Source organism: Penicillium daleae (assembly GCF_028827525.1).
Source record: "Penicillium daleae strain IBT 16125 chromosome Unknown utg000006l_segment0_segment0, whole genome shotgun sequence".
NCBI classification, from domain to species: domain Eukaryota; kingdom Fungi; phylum Ascomycota; class Eurotiomycetes; order Eurotiales; family Aspergillaceae; genus Penicillium; species Penicillium daleae.
The window spans coordinates 635,544-654,335 of NW_026623154.1; the positions used below are offsets into that span (position 1 = coordinate 635,544).

Below are 18,792 nucleotides of genomic sequence, written 5' to 3' on the forward strand. Positions count from 1 at the left end.
TCTATGAGACTGTGACAGCCTGATAGGAACAAGAACGCATTGCCGATAGCTGCAGAGTGGCGGATACTAGCCGTGAGGGCAGAATCTCCAAGTATGTACCTCCTCATCGGAGAAAGGGGGAAAGCAGTACCAGAACCTGACTGGACAGACCTGGCAGACTGGCGCAGCGCGAGAGCGGGTCTGACAAGTTGGAGAACACTCCACAGGCCGAGTTTCGGCAGAAACGCGGGAATTGCTCGGCGGCGCTTACCCAAATGCTTGTCGCGGACTCACTGAGGAGTACTCACAGTAGTATGTTCAGTAGTATTTCTCCATGATTATTGCTAGGGCTGGACGGTGTGGGGGTGTTTTTGGTCTAATTGGAAATAGTCCAAGGTCCTCATTACTGAATAAGACATAGTAGTCCATTGTCAAAGGGTAATGTTGGAGTTTAGTGTTTCGCATGTTCTCCGCGGATCGGAGGGCCGTCCGCTTCGTGCGGGCGGTTCTAAAATAGCTACAGAAGGCAGGGCTTAGTGTTGATTGTTGGAGAGAAAGCCTCGTGAGGGGACGACCCGATCACCTGGCACATTAACCTTCCTATGATATTCAATTTAATATAACTGACATCCTACTATTCCTCGTGAATAGTTGCTTTCTACCACGAATCCATCACAGTGTCGAGTATAAGTCACGTGGACAATACAAGACGACAGCGCTGTTTTATTTTGTTTCCGAGTTTAGATCAACGAAAGAAATTGAATTGAAAACATCAGTCTTGACTTCTGATTACAGACCATATTACTAGTAATGTTGAGAGCTATTGAGCAGCTGTGCTTTCCTCCTGGACTTTCTGCAGCGAGTTCCAGTCGGCTTGCGGAGGCCGATTGACGATCCCGCTAATCTCCGCCCCGAGCGTGTCTTCGGAGATACAACATTTTCTAATGGCATCTACCTTATTACCAATTCTGTCGCCCTGCTGTTTCTGACCTTCCTTTCTCTCTCACTCCCCTTTTACCCTCATTCAGCTCAACATATATCCTTCGGAGTTCTTCAATGAGAGCGCGCCCAACAGCCATCGCGCAGGCGCTCGCCCGCGACTGGAGCGGACAATACCACGTCAGCGCCAGCACCAGGCTAACAAGGCCACTCTCCACGACACAATGCCGCGCCACTCGACACCGTACGCGCCTCGAGATTCCTCCCCCGTTCCCAGTCACAAAGACATGTCCCGAGCCGAGCTGCAACTGTCCGCCGACACCAGAGTTGCCCGAGGGCCTGCCCATTGACCACGAGCAAGCGCTGAACGGGACCATGGTAGCCTATGCGCAACAGCTTGTAGTCTGCACCGGACAGCGGGACTGGACGAGTCGAACTGAGGATGACGGGAAAGATCAAGGTTGGGGGAATCTGGTGCGGGGGTTGAAGAAGTTGATGGGTCGTGGAGGGCCATATCTCGATGTATGTGGATGTCTTGTCAAGCAGACACCGGCGTACACGACAGTGAAGCATTTACTAATTCTTATTCTTTATACGTGCAGCCGTTCAACAACATCCTCGTCACAGCCTCCTCCATCAAACCACAAACAACAAACCCCTCAACAGCCTCAGCCCTTCTCTTCCCATCCTTCAAATACATCCCCTCAATCCCAACCACCACCACCACAACAACAACCACCCCCTCCACCTCCTCATCCAGCAACACCAACACCAACACCAGCATAACCACAACCCTAAAAACCTTCATCCGCGCATTCCTCCTCCCAAAAGCCCTCCACAACATGCACGCATCCCTTCCCCACTCCCAAAAAGCCCGCATGACCCGCAACCCCTCCCTAGCCTCGCACTTCCCGCACACAATCAAGATAACCCACTCCCCAACAATCCTAATCTGCGGCCACGGCGGCCGCGACATGCGCTGCGGAATGATGGCACCAGCGCTGGAGGCCGAGTTTACGCGCGTGCTGCGCTCAGCCGGGTTTACCTCTGTCGGTAGTGAGGGCGGTGTTCTGGATGGGCTGGATCATGCGAATGTGGGCCTGATTAGCCATGTCGGTGGGCATAAGTATGCGGGGAATGTTATTGTATATATCCCGCCGAAGATGACGGTGCGATCGACAGCATCAGAGTCAGCGGAAACTACGGCGCTGCATCCGTTGGCGGGCAAGGGGATTTGGTATGGGCGTGTTGAGCCTAGGCATGTGCAGGGCATTGTGGAGGAGACTGTGCTTGGGGGGCGGGTTGTGGTTGATCATTTTCGGGGTGGGATTGGTCGGAATGGGGATATTTTGAGATTGTAGTGTAGTTTCTTTAGTGCAGGTGCTGGATTGTATATATTGTATGAATAGGGTCCATAGCCATGAACATCCATGCTCCGGATCCTGCGCCAGAGTTTCGAGTCGATTCATTGAACATGAATATTTGCCTCGTCGCTGAATATAAGTAGAATTCGGGCTCCCGTCTTGTTCCAGAAAGCTTCGACACCCTGAATCGAGCATCAGTTTGATGAAAATGAAGATTTTGTAAACGTGACATAAATGATCTCAACACGATTGGTATTCTAATACGGAGCTCCGCACTCAAGCCGATCAGAACAACCTCTTTTCTACTCCTACTGGGGTCCTGATTTCCGAAGGAGCGGGTTTCGTGTCGCTGCGATTTGGGTCGCCTTCGCTCTGCTAGGTGCTTGCTCCACGGTCTGGAGCGAGCTCGATATCAGCGGCTAAACTTAACTCGAAGATGTTGCAATACTTCCATTCCACCCACTATATCCCATAACTCGTGCTAGAAGAACGATAGATTCGAGAAGCCATAGCTAGCTCTTGACCCTCGACACTGATACAATATAGATCCGAAGAAGAAGATGAATAGAGAGAGCAAACTCCGTTAAGGCATCGTGGAAAAGTCATACGCAAAATCTTCATCATACTTCGTTTTGGGCGAGTACCGGCTTAATTTCACAGTAGAGAATATTAATATATTCGTAGTTCCTAGCCTCGCTATATACTCGTGGACCAGCGCCACGTCGAGTAAGGTCATCACTTGTGATTGATAAGTCTGCACAATCTGGGGTCTATTTGACTCTAAATGCTGCGTGCCAAGGACAGAGTATCATGAGTAGCTCAAAATTTTAATATACGGAATTGACATGTGTTTCCAATCTTGGATACAATGCCGGAAATTTTTATAGACATGGAAACCAGCTCATCCAGGGATAGAGGAATTACCAAGATGGATCTAATTTGCTGTTCCAGGACCAAGAAAACAAGGAAGTACTCTAACAATCAATTTTTGGCACTAGACGGCATGGAGTTCAAAGGAGTTTGTTGCAAGAAAGCCATATTGTTAGTCACCAATAATCCCGGTATTATGTGTGGTAATCTGATGTAGTAAGGGAAATCGGATTATTAATTACTTGTCGAGATTTTGCTTCTGAGCACCAACATAACTCAGATACAAACATTTAAGCTCCTTTGTATCCATTCCTCCATGTCTATATCGTGGCATACGTCTGTAGAAGAGAGACCGAGATGGTATGCAGCGACTGCTTTGATAAGCTTTCTATTCCGGTACAGACGAGTATAGAATCGGGCTTTCTGATCCTTGTAGCCCTTAAATCTACCTAAATTAACTTCAAAAATAAAATGTTAATAAATATAACTACGTTTTATAATATATCAACATCTAGGATCTCTACGATTAACGAAATGTAAATCTAGTAGGGGTTAGGAAGTTATAAATCCAGTCAGCCCTGTTCCTACTTTATCCCCTATGCTTAACTTAACCTAAAAAATCCAGTAGGCCAAACTGGATTTACCCCTATAGGATAGGCCGTAATGAGGACCTAGAGACCACCCTTGACAGAGAGAGTGATAGTCGCGTTATGTTGCTGCCTTCACAAAATATGTTTCTGCCTTAAGCATAAACAGAGAAACAAACTTCCATACATCGGAGGGAAGCAGCTTCAATTTCAATTGTGCTATATGGTAATATACTAACAGGTAAGGTCTGCAACAGAACAGAAGTTTTATTAACTGGTAAATAAAACGAATCATCTTAAGTACATAAGTAGGCAAGTTAAGTGCTTTCAACATTGGTCCAAGAACCTATGTTCTGCATCACCATGATCAGCTGTAACACATCCCCATGTATAATCATTCTTGTCACGTATTACTGCAGCAGCCACATTGTAATTGCATATGCCCGGCATATTGAGCACGGTGTTAATAGCGTTATAAACAAGAGTTCCGCCGATAGGTGTGTTTTTGGTTTGTGAAGCGAGGCACCACATTGTGTCTGGATTGACTCGTATAAATTGCGTTCCGCTGAGTGGAATCTTCTGTAGTGTTTGATAGGTTGAAATAGAGGCGGTGGACAGAGTAGCTAAAAAGTCGCGCATAGGGGGATTGAAATTGCAAATGTGCATGTGGACTTGATCCTGAGATATAGTCCGCACAGGATTGATAGCCAGACCTTGAGCACTTGGGTCAGAAAATTGCTGGCCAAAGTCCCAACCGGTCATTGCAAGACTCTGGTGATTCTGTAGAGCCAAGATGTTGGGTATCGGCTGATTCGGTGTGGCCAAATTTTTCCCAGCAAGCTTGACCCAGCCTTCCACTCCCTTTCCGTGCTGCCAATCACAGAGTGATGGATTCTGCTCGCACTGACAGAGTGAATGGAGCCATACCCCACAGGCATCGCAGTCCTTGTTTGTCGCTGATGTGCAATCAGAATTGCAGTCGGCAAGGTAGATCCCTGAATCTAGTACTGTACAAGTAGTTTGACCAACTGGACATTGGTTGGTGCATATTCCATGAGGGCTAAAATCTCGGCAAGTACATCCACTGGCGACATCATCACGATAGATTTCACCACTTGTGCAGATGAATTGACCGGCGCTCTTTCGAATTATGCTTGGATATAAGAAGAGGACACTAACAAGTAGGATTCTTTGGAGAATCATTGTGAGACAGGGTATATTATTTCGTTAGAATACCGCCCAGGTGAGAAGGCATAGGTGAGAATGATGTGGTCAAAACAAGAGGAGTTCGGTATTTCTATATGTCCTGCTCAATTACTTCGTTTAAGGTATCCTGGAATCTATGACACTTCATGAACTCAATGGCGAGTTCTAGCTAGAGAATCGCCGTTGTGTTCCAATTGCAGTGGTCTGACACCTGAGAGTCAGCCCTGGATACTGCTTGCTTGAATCAAGATTTTTCCTTCTTGGGTACGGTTACAGGTGGGATAACCAAATACGATAGGGTCTAGACAGAGATTCTTCTGTAGGCATCGCCGGGGAAGGAAATCGAACCGCCAAAGTAATAAGTATGAAAACTTCCAATCTCTTCCCGCAAGACAAAGTCCCTGCTTGTCAGAATTTGCAGAGAGTATTTATTGGTCGCGTAGACTCGCTGCTAGCGGGATGTCGTAATGCACCAGTGGCGAAAAAAGTACCAGTCCAGGCTTCCGCTACCATCCGATCCTATTATACCTCATCGATATAGTCCTGCCGCCTCGCCGCCTCTACGAAGTGGGTCTTGCCGACTTAAGACCGGTTGGCTTCATGATCGATTAGCATGGAGGATAAGTTGAGCCGGATGAGAAAACCCATATTTTACAACTTTTAGGTATAGTAAGATAAATCCATTAAAGATAATTAAAGATCTATAAAGCTAGCTACCTAAAGACAAAGTAGTATTAAGAGATACTAATTTATTAAATAATAAAGTATATACTAGTAGTCTCTCTTTGTCCTTTAGAAGAATAGTATATAAGATTTCTAAGGTATTATACTTACTAAAATCTATAATAGAAGTAAACTTAGTAGCTTAATCCTTAGTTTTAGTTATTTTAAGAGTCAATATTAATTATTTAGTTAATAGATATAAGGTAAGTAAAGAGGCTAAACGTTACGACTCGCGCCCGGACCCGCTAACCGAACAGGCCAAAAGACCAAATATGTCAGATCGCTATGTTCTGACATGACCGGGGCCGATATAAGTAGCGCACATAACGTTAGGGTCGCAAATCCTAACAATAGATAAGGCTTATAAAGCGTTAAAAAATCAAACTAATATTTATAAATAGCCCTAAAATATATTATATATTACTTATTAGATAAGGTAGATGATTATTAGAAATATTTCTCGTATATAAGACCGTAGTATATATAAAACAGGATTATATATAGTAGATAAATAGGATCGTACGTACTAATCGTAGTACTATAATTATAGAGGAGTAACTAATCAAGAGAGAACGAAATTAGCTACTTAGAAGAATTAAGTAACAGAAGGCTAATTTAGATGGTTAAGTATTCCTAAGAGTTCTATCCATAATTAAAAGAGATATTAAACTTGCTTAATTTAGCTAGGAAATAAGGCAGAATTTATAATACGGGGTATATAATAAAATATTATATAAAAAAGTCAAGAATATCCGAGGTTATCTTAGAGTATTATGTAGTCTCTGGCCTAGATAGGTAATATTAACGAGATTGTTAAGGATTAGATTAATAGATTAGAGATGGGGAAACATGAATATTGCTTAGTAAGTAGGTAGGATGTAACTAACTAACTAACTAACTAACTAAAATAAAGTCCCTGCTATCGATGCTGACTTGAATGTGACTGAGATATGGCCATTTTGGTTTCAATTCTGAATAAACAAAACGAGGCATTGGAGGCAGCAAATCATACAAGCAGAGGTAGACAATAAATAGTATAGCTGACTGCTCCAACATCAACATAGTGAAATTAAGGCTCAACAATAATCTGTTGTCCAATCTTCCCATCAGGAGAAGAGATTATCTCGCCATTAGGAGACATGAAGAACGACAGGGTGTACTTCTGGACAGGAGGATTCTGCTTATGAATCTGCACTTGAGCATTTGGGCGAGGCCCATGGAGAGGGGGAACCCAGATCGGAAACTTGAGTTTGAATTTCTCGTGTGGCTCCAAGGAGTCTGGAAGTCCGGAGTTATGCATTTCACCTCGCGGTTTCCGAGAGAATATGACGAACATGTCTCTGTACGACAGCTGAGTCTTGTCTCGTGCATACACCGGGGTCACACTATGCTTGAAACTATTATCCGTTAAGAGCAGCGTGTCCAGGAAGTCACGATGCTGATATCGGCCTCTGAGCAGCTCCATCCTCGTTTCAGGGTGTTGGACACCTGTTCTCTCTTCCCGAGCATGAACAAATGTAACCCCAGAGTCAGGAGTAATGTTTGAATATCCAAGGAGCATAGTCATGGTATGATCGCATCCGTCCTGATGCACTCCTTCCAGAGCCGGGTATCCCTGAATTTCTTTATCGGTGAAGGTGTGGATGTTGAATATCTCCGTGATTACTTCGTTCTTATCGTAGTCCAGACCGGGACGAGCCAGTACAGGGACACCTTGAGTGACCCAGGCTTTGAAAACGAGGATAGCCTGAATGACGGTATTGTTTTGATGAGTCTCGTCAAAGTCCCCGAAATCACGAGGAATATCGGAGTCGTGTCGTTTGTAGTTCTCGACCGTTGTCAGGATAAGGGGTTGTCTTTTGAGTCGTTCAATTTTTCCGGCCCTCGTATCCGTTGAGAACCTTCCGCTCTTCAAAGTTCGATAGTTCACCGTTGGGTCTGGGTCCAGATTATGGCTAACCTTCTTGAGCTTTTCAAAATCCTCCTCTCTAGCCCCAATACCCTTTAAAACAGGAATGAAACTTTCTCCTTTGATGAAGACACAGCCATCGCGTAGATAATCCTGTCGCAGTTGCATAGACTTAGCTACGGATTGAAAAAACTCGGGCTTTTGCGCTTGTTGAAATATATCGATGCAAACATTAGCATCGCAAGCTGTGGATATGCCCTGTTTCACACCTTTCAAAAAGGAGGGAAGATGCGCAGAATCGGCATTCCAGTTGGTTGTCTTCTGGGCCATAGTTTGGTTCCGTAGCGGTCGAAGTTGATATTTCGTTGTAAGGAACTAATAGTCGCGGTGCTTCTGCTGAAAGAATGTTGAAGTGATAGGTTGAATTGGATGGTTTGAGTCCTTTATTGATGTACCAAAGAGCCCTCAGATGAAGAGGAAGACTCTTTATATAGAAGTCGGGTTCCGTTTGGCATACTGAACAATGTCTGTCCTTGTACCGAGAGCGCAATCAAGGCGATTGCCACCTGCTCCACCTTGCGGTATTTTTACTCATCGCAAGTAGGGGAAAGAAGCGGTGTATTTGATCACATAGGCAATGCAATGCACAATGCACAAGTCCATGGCTCAACACATCTTGACTCAGAAAATGAAAAGTGCAGGGCTCTCGATGGGGTGAGAATTGGAATTAGGTGCGCATAGTCTCACCTACGGATTTCTTGAAGAAACGGTTAGTTTTAGAGTTTGGTATCATAATATTCCCTGAGTACGAGCCCTTGCTTGCTGATTCCTAACTCTAAATTGCTTGATGCAATGCTGATATTCTGTACTTTCATTGCTTGACCGCTGTTTGGAAAGTTTACCCTCTCAATACTCGGAATCGACCTATACGAGACATATTGAGTGGAGAGTGATTAAAATTAATACTTTGATTTTTGAAACTATGCTAGCTTTGCTCGGCAATTCATGTAATCAAGTCATTCTAGAGGTTTGCGGCCCCATAGGACAGCTCATTGCGTACATAGTTCGATCTGCGGTATTTGGAGGCAAGTATGGATTTAACATAAATTGGCGGTCAAAGTATGCTTCGAACAAGTGCAGATAGTTGGCTAGAGCATGTAACTTGTTGATTCAAGATACAGGAATCAGCTAGTTTAGGCCATCGTGAAGACTGGCATGATAAATATTTACAAGTGGCTACCTAGCCTCTAAATATACTGGAAACAGTAAGGTAAGGTAGTAAGAGCCAGTGCATAACTAGACGAGTAAATAAACTAGTCGCATATCAATTCTAACGTATTCTATAGAGGCAGAGAAAACTTTTGCTGTTATTTTAACCACAGAAACCTAATACCTAATAAGTATTTGCAGCTACAGGTTATAGAAACAGCCAACAGGACATTCTCCTGTCAACCAAGCGCTTCTGGATACCCCTTCGAAGAGCCCTTTGAGAAGAATTCCAAAGAAAAACCACAACGGATACCTATACCCTCTCAATATATCTCGAAACTGCACATGAGCTGGAGAAAGTTGACATCCTGTCATAAAGACCGCCACAACTGTAAATCCTCGACATGTATATATTAGTACCGGTCCCTTCGAATATTCCGTAGCATACACCAACAAGAGCCATTCACTTCCGCACCGAAAACAACAAGGGTAGGCCAAAACACTAGTCCACCATTCCAGGCAAAAGGACCGGTGTGGTGTATGTGAATACCCGACCCCAACACAAGCACGAAGGGAGAAAGAAGATTCACCCATCCCATAATCTTAGGAAACACCGGGTCGGGGCTGCGGTCCGCAAAAATTGCCCAAGCAATGGTCCAGAACTGCATCGAAAACATAGGCCAGTTCAGCCAGAGGGACATCCACATTGCATCATTGATTAATTGAATCATTTCAGCACTGTAGTCCCGGAAACTCAACAGTGACATTAAGATGGCTCCTATCATCCAGAACCAAACACCGGCTATCGCGCTGGCAAGCTGGAGATCTGCAATGGCTGGATTGAGGTCGGGGATGAGTCGAATCTGGCTAGTGATTGCGGTGGAGTAGGGGAGGAAGAGGGCCCCGGACAAGAAGAGGAATATTGTGGCAGCCTGAGTGCCTTTCTGATATGTCGAATAATGGGTTTTGACTGTTTCGGCATCCCACCAGGGTCTTGTTGGAGGGATATTTCTCGAAGCTGCGAGACTGATTATAAGAAAGACAGCCGAGATACAGCCACAGAAAGATATGCAGTATAGCCATCTTTTGTTGGTGAGGCCGTGTCCGAGCTTTCTGTCGTTGGTGGTGGTGGTGGGAAGCATCTTGATAGAACTTGTAATATAATAGATTGAGATCACAAAATTATTTGGGGGGCTCGTAACTCGACCCGACCAAGGCTTTATTTATAACTGGAATCCATGCAAAGAAGTCCAAACACGTTTATGTCCATCGATTTTCCAACCTACTCGTGTATGCACAAACACTGTTCATCGGCTATTGCGAACACGATACATCCAACGAGAATCCAGTTGAATGCCATCATTGGGTGGGATATATGCAACCCGTCGCCCTCCCTTCTGGCTTAGCTGCGGGAGAAGTATGAAGAGGAAAATAAATTTTACAAAGAATATGCATGATTCCAAATAGGAGCAAGTTGAAAGACCTTCGTAGTATCCTGACCGAATCCATGACGCATTTGGAGTACTTGAGGTGTTCATTAACCAGATATTGCTACTTACCAGCCAATAATGATATGCTATGCGACTTGTGTGATTTACGATTCATAACCATGATGTGGACTGCCGGTCTAGTGATGGGTGTCCAACGCTTGCTTCCGTCTAACTTTCTAAGAATAGAGAGCATGGGTGCCTTTTGCATAAGAGATTTTTTCAGCGCAACTGCCTGCATAGCAGGAGCATTTGTGGTGGAAATACATGATTTCTGTTAGATCGTCATCATCGTGTCCATCATGTGCACCGATAGGTACGACTAGGCGCTGAAGTGGCTCCATATCAGGTTTAGAAACTGGGAAAGCGAAATCATGATTTCAAATGTGTGATATTCCCCCCTGTTGTTCTCACCGGTAGTCATATGGCTTGGTATCATTGGAACGTTCTCTAATAGGGTCTGCCCATGGAGACCAACACGAATACTTACGGTGAAGGGTATCCTTCTCCTATTCAGATTGGATTTGTCAAATTAAGAAATTTTAACATGAGTAAAAGAACCAATGGTGGGGCTGCACCTGGCCCAGAAGACCTTGTTGCATGCATAATGCGTTCTGCACCTTATGTGTGGATCAGGTACCTTGGTCAAGATCTGCATGCAGTGCTCACCTGCATGGGGATTTAGGTGGATCCGGGACGGCGCGGCGCGGACTAGACTTAGCAAAATTTGCATCATGATTCTCTAATTTCCACATTTCTCGTCTTCCACATATTACTTCTCACCCAATTCATTTTATTATTGATATCCTTTCCCATATTCGAGTGTCTAAAAATATACTAAACACTACATACACTCTCCAAACGCATGAAAATTACGCTATCTTAACGTATGACATCGCCGTCTAGTATTGGTGCTCAGTGTATGCAAGTCTAGTATGTCGGCGGTGGCCACATCATCATGCAGATTGCCTGAAGACACCGGAGTGCTGTATGAAGGCGAAATTTGTTCTTTTGTACTAAAAAGCCACGAATGTAAATGCTAAATTCTCCCTTGCATTTGTCAACCTTAATAAGTGGAGCTTGGCCGATCGGCGACAAAATCCAAAATAGACGTCTGAGGAAAAGTAGCCGATTCGGATCTTCCCAGAAATCTTCCATCCCAGCATGGATAATCGTCTTAATTCTCATAAGGATACTAAATTATGACCCTGATTACTGTATTATTTCACTTTGTGGTGAGATAATTATTAATTAGGGACCAGAGCCAGATAAGGAAGAAAGCCAGGAATTTAGCCCAGCATATGGATATTGGGGCCCACCTGACATAGTGCCTGTAGCTTGTATCAAATAGTGTGTCCAAATTCCAGTAGCACAAATATACAGCATGATACCGACGAGAAGCTGCATGTTAATCAAAGTCTGAACGAGCAAAAAACAGAATACACTCTTAAACCTTCCATATAGTATTTGTTCCCCATATTGCCTTTTTTCTACAATTTAAACTACGCATGTAATATATTGTAAATACAGTAGTAAGATTGGCATTGTGTTCCTGGTGACTGACGATTGGTATAGGATCTTGATCATACCTCGCTCTAGTTACATTTTTATGGGAATTTGGATGAATAGATTCAGAAATGCCCGCAGAAATAAGTTGGGAAAAATGATCAGAAAAAGCCGAAATGTTAAATATCTGAAAGAGGTAATGGCCTAGCCTTTACCTTTTCTTGTTTAGTCGAGTCGCGGGGAATGATAGGTCGATTCGGGGCTGCCGTGCACTAGCATGACCCGAAGCGAAGTGGATGCACCTGGCCCCTTCCCTCGATCTTTACGCAACCACCCTTCCTTGCTCTTACAATTTGCGGAAGACCTCATGCTTCTGCCGTGTCCAATTATCTCTGTTTGTCAAAGTCGTGACGAGGTATTGCTGGTTGTCCTTTTTTACAAAGTCGAGGAATACTCGAAACTTTCGTCCAGCAAAGACAGGGTAATTGCAAAGGTCAAGGTCGTAAATCATGGTTGGTCCGAGGGTTGTCCACTCAACGTAGAACTTTCCACTGTATGAACATGATCTCTTTGCTGATTCGACTAGCTCAGCTTCCCCTGCAGCCCAGGGCTCATCGCCTCCAAATGGAGCCTGCCCCGGAATCTCAACCAGGGCATTTATGTACCCATTGGGAGAAAACATGATCTGACCGTCAATCATAGGTCCCCACGGATGCATCTTCTGGTTTCGATTCGATTTGTCGATCATGCTGTATTCCAACACTCTCCAAACACCGACAAGATTCTCACGAGCGAACCCGGCAAGGTCAACGGATCTTTTCTGGTCTAGACAGCTGGTTGGATTATGCCCAATCACATCATACATGTTCCTTTTGTCGTCGCAGAGAGTGTTTCGATCTGGGTCGGCTATCTCGTGGGGGCCCAGCTCTGCCTGGAACAAGGCCTTGAAGTTCCTATCAATATCATTGGGGCCCCCGAAGTTTTCTGCCACCAGTGCCGCTGCTTCCTTTTTAACTGCATCCAAAAGACGGGTTCGGATAAGTTCCAATGTTTTTTCGCCGACACGCGTGGTCTCCATGATAGCTGAGCCAATGAAGGTAATAGAAAAGCTTGTCGCAATATCAGGACTCTTTCTCCAAAGCCGAAGGTTGGTGTAGAAGGTATCAGGCAAGGTGAATATAGAGATATGAAATGATATTTAATGAAAATGGGAAAAGAATCGAACCTGTGATAAATGGCCCTTTATATAGGCTGGAGTCACATGCTGACAAGAGAAAATATTCCTATCTATTTTCATGCATCTGGATATTAGGTTTGTAGGAAAGCCAAAACCGCTGAGAGTGGCTATTCCTTGGTCGAAATTACCTTCCTCCTTTTGATTATCTTAACAATTCATCCAAGGCCATGCGTCAGTACACTTACATAGCAATGTGGTTCAAGTAGCGGTGTGGCCAACCTGCAAGCACTTAATAGAGAACCAGTCATGAGACGAAAGTTTCGCGCGATCTACATCAAAATTTGAAGGGTCTACATCAGTGTCCCTGAATAGGGACGTGACTGGGTCTTTGATGCACATGGGCAGCAGTGCAGCCAACCTGTAAGTGGGAGCCAGATACACAGAGGCTACCATTGCTGCTGATCTTTATGATACCTCATTAATATTTCACCCACTGCAAGGCACTCCAAGCACTGGCTGCGAAGGTCAAGGCGCGTAATTTGTAGTTTGTACGTATTTATCGAATAAATTCGAGCAATGCCGCCTTTCTCTGGCTATAAGAAAGTGACGTGTCTCTACATAGATGGCCAACTTCGACGCATAGACAAACGGTGAAGGATCATCCAGGCGTTTCCTTTTGTGTAGCTAGGGCTGTCCTGCACGGCAATAGGTTCCACGAATCCCAACACCAATTATTGCAACAGACAGAAATGTATGTCTTAGGCTGCTTAATAAAGAGGGAAAGGTGTTAATAATCAGTATGAATTTACAATAGCAAATATAAGGTTGGTGTATTATGACGATTGTTGACGAAGGAGACCAGTTTACTAAACTGGTCACTCTACTTTGCTATAGACAATGTACATTTAGAGTACAATGCTATTAATAATAGTTAATCATCATATAGACAAGTTAGGCAATGTTTTAATTGGAACAGCTGATATCTATTCTTTGTTTAATACGAAAGTCCTTTCTATATTCTCTCACGTTTGGAGTCAAGTTCATATTTCTTTTTAAAAGAATATAAAGTTGACGTAAACTATGAGTACTTGGCAGTTTCTAGCCTCTCTTCTATTCCATATTCTGTTTCTATAGGTATATAATGAGTAGCCAAGTCTACAAATATATGAGGAATGTTCTTTCATGTACTTGGGATAGCTTTAATTCCTTGCGTTCAATAACAAAATCAAGTTGAGTGTAACTAGTATCGATAGTCAATTACTCACTTACTATTGAGTATATACACTCGGGAGTCGATAGGGTCTACTTATGCTATTACTAGCACAGCAGAGACCTTGAAAAGTTGAGAAATACTATGGTCTTAACAATAGTGAGGAGTCTCCAACTTCAGCTCTATCGTGACACTGCACGTTCTCCTTAAGTACTAGAAACCAGGAGTAAAGAAGTCTGAATATTGGATAATAACAAATATACGGAGGAAGGGAAGAAGCAAAGGAAACAGGAAGTGAGGGAAGAGAGAACTACAAGCTATATAGAGTACATAAATTAATAAAAAGATTAGAATATAGTAACTGAGTATGATGTATACTAATTTAATAGTTAACTAAGCAATCTGAACTAGATTAAACAGTTATGTAGTAGTAGTAAAGATAAATGGGTAGATTGACCAATAAACATACAGAGGCTGCACGAATACGTGGCTGATTAAGTGTTTAGAAACGACTATGATGACCTGAATCCGGATCCAGTTGGAACGCGTCATATGGTGGATCCATTTACAACTTGGGGGTTCTCCCACAGTCTGAGGTCCGCAGAAATTCATCATAGGAACATTGAACATTGAAAAAGGCTCTCTTATTGTCATTTTTCATCAGAATTCATGAATCCTTGTTGCTTTATCACATCCCAAATATCTTCACCTACGGCGCTGCGCACTGCCCATACATTTAGATCGTTGAAACCGAGGGATATTGCGCCGGTCAACAAGCTGACAGCCACCATCTCCACTTGGAAGAAAACCGATATCGAGCAAGTACTGTGAACTTTTATCCAGCGCTGCAATGGTATCTCTTTGATCGAATGCAGTCGGCCTTAATACCGGAGGAGGGCGTGTGAATTGCCCCATATTTGCTTCAAGCCAATGCAACACGGGTAAGAAAGGGTGATCCAAGGCATTGTTCTCAACTTCAAGCCTTAACGCTGTCATCCACTCGTCGTGGCCCATGGGCTTGATGATTCGACCACTGCGACGGCTGAGAATCCTGCACAAGGTCCCAATCGACACCCCATCATGGCAATCCACTACTTGTTCACCATTTGGATTAAGAGCACTTTCTACCACAAGGGAAGCTATTTGTTCAACCCCTGCAACCGGAATATGTACTTTCTGCAGAGAATCGCTCACAGCTCTGAGAGACAGAATACTGTAAGCCAGGCGCCACAGAAAGTCTTCAGGATGGGCAATTCCTTCCCATCTCGTGCCTGCCAAATATCCCGGTTGTACCACTCGTGCCGGTGGCACCGACGAGTTTGACCCTTTCTCAAGCTGGAGATTGTATTTCTCCACCATCATCCGTGACAGAAATTTGGTTTGATCATACCCACATGCATTGGCGAGATTACTTAATGTTTGCTCTGGAGTTTCTGTTGGCGATGGCAGATACCCCCCACTCACGTATGTGAATGGACACGGTTTTGGCATAACGGACAGGGCCTCCAGGATAGTGCGGGTGCTGTTAACGTTTGTGGCCTTTAGCATTGAGAAATCATCCAGCCAGTTGACTCGGGCACCGTTGTGGATGATTCCATGGATGCGCATCCGACCCGTGAGGTCCGCCCAATGTGCATCATCAAGCCCCAGCCTGGGGAGACTCAAATCCCCAAGCCATACCTCAATTTGAGTGTCAAACTCATCACGCCACCACTGACCAAGTTCAGCATGAGATCGTAACTTGTCTCGGGCATCCTCTTCACTACCCGAACGCACTAAGCCCACAATGTGGCCCACCCTGGGGTCCTCCAGCAATACCCGAAGCACCTGGCTGCCTAGGAATCCGGTTATTGATGTTGCAAAGATAGTCTTCGGTTTTTGAGCATGGATTGGCATTGGAACATTGATCAAATTCAATTCACCGAGGAGGTTTGTTGGGGTGCTGGCGCCTGGGCAGCCATCTGATTCACAACTCGCCCTCCTGGAGAGTCGTTGACCAATCTGACACACTGTGATCCCAGGCTGTTGTAGTTCCTGAATCTGAGTGGCCACACCCAAACGCCGGCGGATTTCCCCGGAAAGATATGCAGTTCGGATGGAGTCCAAACCCACACTGGCCAAAGTAAAGTCCCAGCCGCGTAAGCTTTCCCCAGACGATGGCTGTTTTGTTTCCACAAGGTCTGCAATAATGTTGCTGACTTCAATCGCCCGCGAGTTAGCAGGATCGATTCGGGACCATGTATGGCTAAGAGTGCCTCCCGGCCGAAGCGCCATGGTCTCGGATGGTGTCATACTTGCCCAATCTGCAATCAACTGTTGCCGATGAATCTTTTTGGACTCAGTCAGCGGCATGGATTGGACAGAGACAAAGGCACTGGGAACCATGTATGACGGCAAGATCTTTTGTAGGTCTGCGGTCATCTGGTCTGCTAAGGACGAATATCGCTCATCCTTTTGTTCTATAAAAGCCACCAGCTCCAGGCTATTATTGGCGTTTTTGTCACCGGCTAGAACTACTGCAACCTGTTCACAGCCAGAGAGGCAGCCAAGAATTACCATTTCAATCTCACCAAGCTCAACACGTAACCCGCGGATCTTGACGAACCCAGCCCGACGACCAGTGAAGATTATTCTCCCATTAGGCTGCCACCGAGCCAGATCTCCCGTTTGGTAACAGCGCGCTGGAAACGCTTCGGTGAGGGTTGAAAGTGATTCCGGTAGTGAAATGAAAGCTTTGCTGCTTTGCGCGCCATCGTCCAGGTATTTATGTGCGAGGTAGGGACTCTGAAGAAGCACCTCACCCTCCACTCCAATCGGTTGCAATCTGTGAATATTGCCTGGATCGACAATCCAACATCTTGCACCAATACCGCGCCCAATTGTTTTTGGGTTGTCCATAGACCCCAGGTGCAATTCGACTGTATCCCAGACTCCTCCTTCAGTGAGTCCGTAGATATTGCTCAGTCTGACCTTATCAGCCCAAATGTTCAAGATCGCAGCGGTGGGGGCTTCACCCCCAATGTACAAATGCTTCAAGGTTGGTAGGGCTTGTGGTTTTAAGAATGTCGCAATGGAGGGAGTCAAAGACGCGTCAGTCACGTTGAGTTTATGCATGACCCCCTCAAGGTCCCCAATACGCTCCTCTTCCGAGGGTATGCAGACAGTGCCTCCAGCAACCCACGGTGCGAATAACTCACATATGCTAGCATCAAAAGAGAATGAGGCGAACTGCAGGAACCTCGTGGAGGAACTCAGTCCAAATCTCTGGACGACGGCCTGCAATCCTCCAGACACTGCACCGTGCTTATGCACGACTCCTTTTGGCTGCCCTGTGCTGCCAGACGTGAACATTATATAAACCAGTTGCGCAGGATCCATGTTAAGCTCCTGAGTCCATCCATTGGAAGGGACCTCCAATTCTTCCAGAGATGAGGCGGTTATTATTTGAACTTCGTGAAGGCCGGTGTGGTCTTTCATTCTCTCGAGGAAGACGCCTTCCACCACCAACACTTGAATTTCAGCCTTCCGTGTGATGTATTCAATGCGATCCACGGGATTGGAAGTTGCGATGGGGACATAGCCCGCGCCCGCTCGTAAAATAGCCAGGAGTACTATCAGCGACAAGGCGGACTTTTCCAAGCAGAACCCCACAATCCCCCCCGCTTCAACGCCGTAGTCTAGGAGCTTGTGCGCCATCGCAGCAGATCGCTTTCCTAATTCCTCGTATGTAACGTCTCCTGAAGTACTAGATATGGCAATATACGCCGGTCTTTCCCGATAGTGCCGATTCACGAGACCATGAATGGTGTTTTCTGGTTTTGGAGGATCGACCTCCATCCACTCGCGAAGGCGCAAGCGATCGTAGTTGCTGATGACCTCGATATCTTTGACGATTTTGAAGGGATAGTAAACAAGTGAGTCCAGGATCTTTCGCAAACTATCCAGAAGATTGGATAATTCGAAATGACACGGCCTCTCGCGATGAGAATATAGATTGAGGATGACATTGTCACGTTCAGTCCTCTTAGCTACCAGCAAAAGACATGCCTAGTGATGTGAGTACTATTCCTAGCCCATTTTGACAGAAACATACCTTGGACGCCTTTTCTAGGTGAATTATCTCCTCTCCACACTCATACGCCGGTAAATTCTCCTGGTTCACGAGCCAAACGGCGTAACGGTCTGAATAATCACTAGTCCCTTGGTCCGAGGGCGACGGGCTATATACGTGTTCAGATAGGACCCCTTGAAGGTCCACCGCATTCCATTCTGACTGAAGGTCAACGGAAATGGATTCCGGCTTGCCACTCTCAATAGGGGACCGATGTGTCCCGATTCCGCCAAATCTCAGAAATGAAACCGGATTATGATTGTAGTAGCTGTTTAACAGCACAGTCCAGGCAGATAAAATGGCAGATTCTGCTTCCAACCATGATAATGGGAGAAGCGCGGATACCGGATCGGTAGAAAGTACATTCAACGATGGCTTCTCACTTCTCAGCTTGTCCGGAAATTCGCACGGCTCCGGCCCATTCGACGCTGGAAGATCAAAATTCATAGTGGTCAATCAAGAGAAATTTTGTAAAACGCAGGCATACAACTGAGCTCTCATTTTCATGCTTTGAG

General features: G+C 45.1%; 5 protein-coding genes across 5 annotated transcripts; 1 reads left to right on the plus strand and 4 right to left on the minus strand.

The window, feature by feature from the left end:
- Positions 1 to 1,035: 1,035 nt before the first annotated feature.
- N7458_006012 (sucrase/ferredoxin-like domain-containing protein) lies at positions 1,036 to 2,279 on the plus strand (the record flags this gene model as incomplete). Its single annotated transcript, XM_056909394.1, has 2 exons — positions 1,036 to 1,440; positions 1,521 to 2,279. The coding sequence occupies 2 exons, from the start codon at positions 1,036 to 1,038 to the stop codon at positions 2,277 to 2,279; spliced, it is 1,164 nt and encodes a 387-aa protein (XP_056765098.1).
- A 4,458-nt stretch (positions 2,280 to 6,737) lies between these two features.
- Positions 6,738 to 7,907, minus strand: N7458_006013 (uncharacterized protein; the record flags this gene model as incomplete). Its single annotated transcript, XM_056909395.1, has 1 exon — positions 6,738 to 7,907. One exon carries the CDS (start codon positions 7,905 to 7,907, stop codon positions 6,738 to 6,740), a length of 1,170 nt encoding a protein of 389 aa, XP_056765099.1.
- Positions 7,908 to 9,199: 1,292 nt separating this feature from the next.
- N7458_006014 (uncharacterized protein) lies at positions 9,200 to 9,928 on the minus strand (the record flags this gene model as incomplete). Its single annotated transcript, XM_056909396.1, has 1 exon — positions 9,200 to 9,928. The coding sequence occupies one exon, from the start codon at positions 9,926 to 9,928 to the stop codon at positions 9,200 to 9,202; it is 729 nt and encodes a 242-aa protein (XP_056765100.1).
- A 2,197-nt stretch (positions 9,929 to 12,125) lies between these two features.
- Positions 12,126 to 12,857, minus strand: N7458_006015 (uncharacterized protein; the record flags this gene model as incomplete). Its single annotated transcript, XM_056909397.1, has 1 exon — positions 12,126 to 12,857. One exon carries the CDS (start codon positions 12,855 to 12,857, stop codon positions 12,126 to 12,128), a length of 732 nt encoding a protein of 243 aa, XP_056765101.1.
- A 2,014-nt stretch (positions 12,858 to 14,871) lies between these two features.
- Positions 14,872 to 18,724, minus strand: N7458_006016 (acetyl-CoA synthetase-like protein; the record flags this gene model as incomplete). The annotated part of the gene is made up of 2 exons (XM_056909398.1): positions 14,872 to 18,213; positions 18,260 to 18,724. The coding sequence occupies 2 exons, from the start codon at positions 18,722 to 18,724 to the stop codon at positions 14,872 to 14,874; spliced, it is 3,807 nt and encodes a 1,268-aa protein (XP_056765102.1).
- Positions 18,725 to 18,792: the final 68 nt, after the last annotated feature.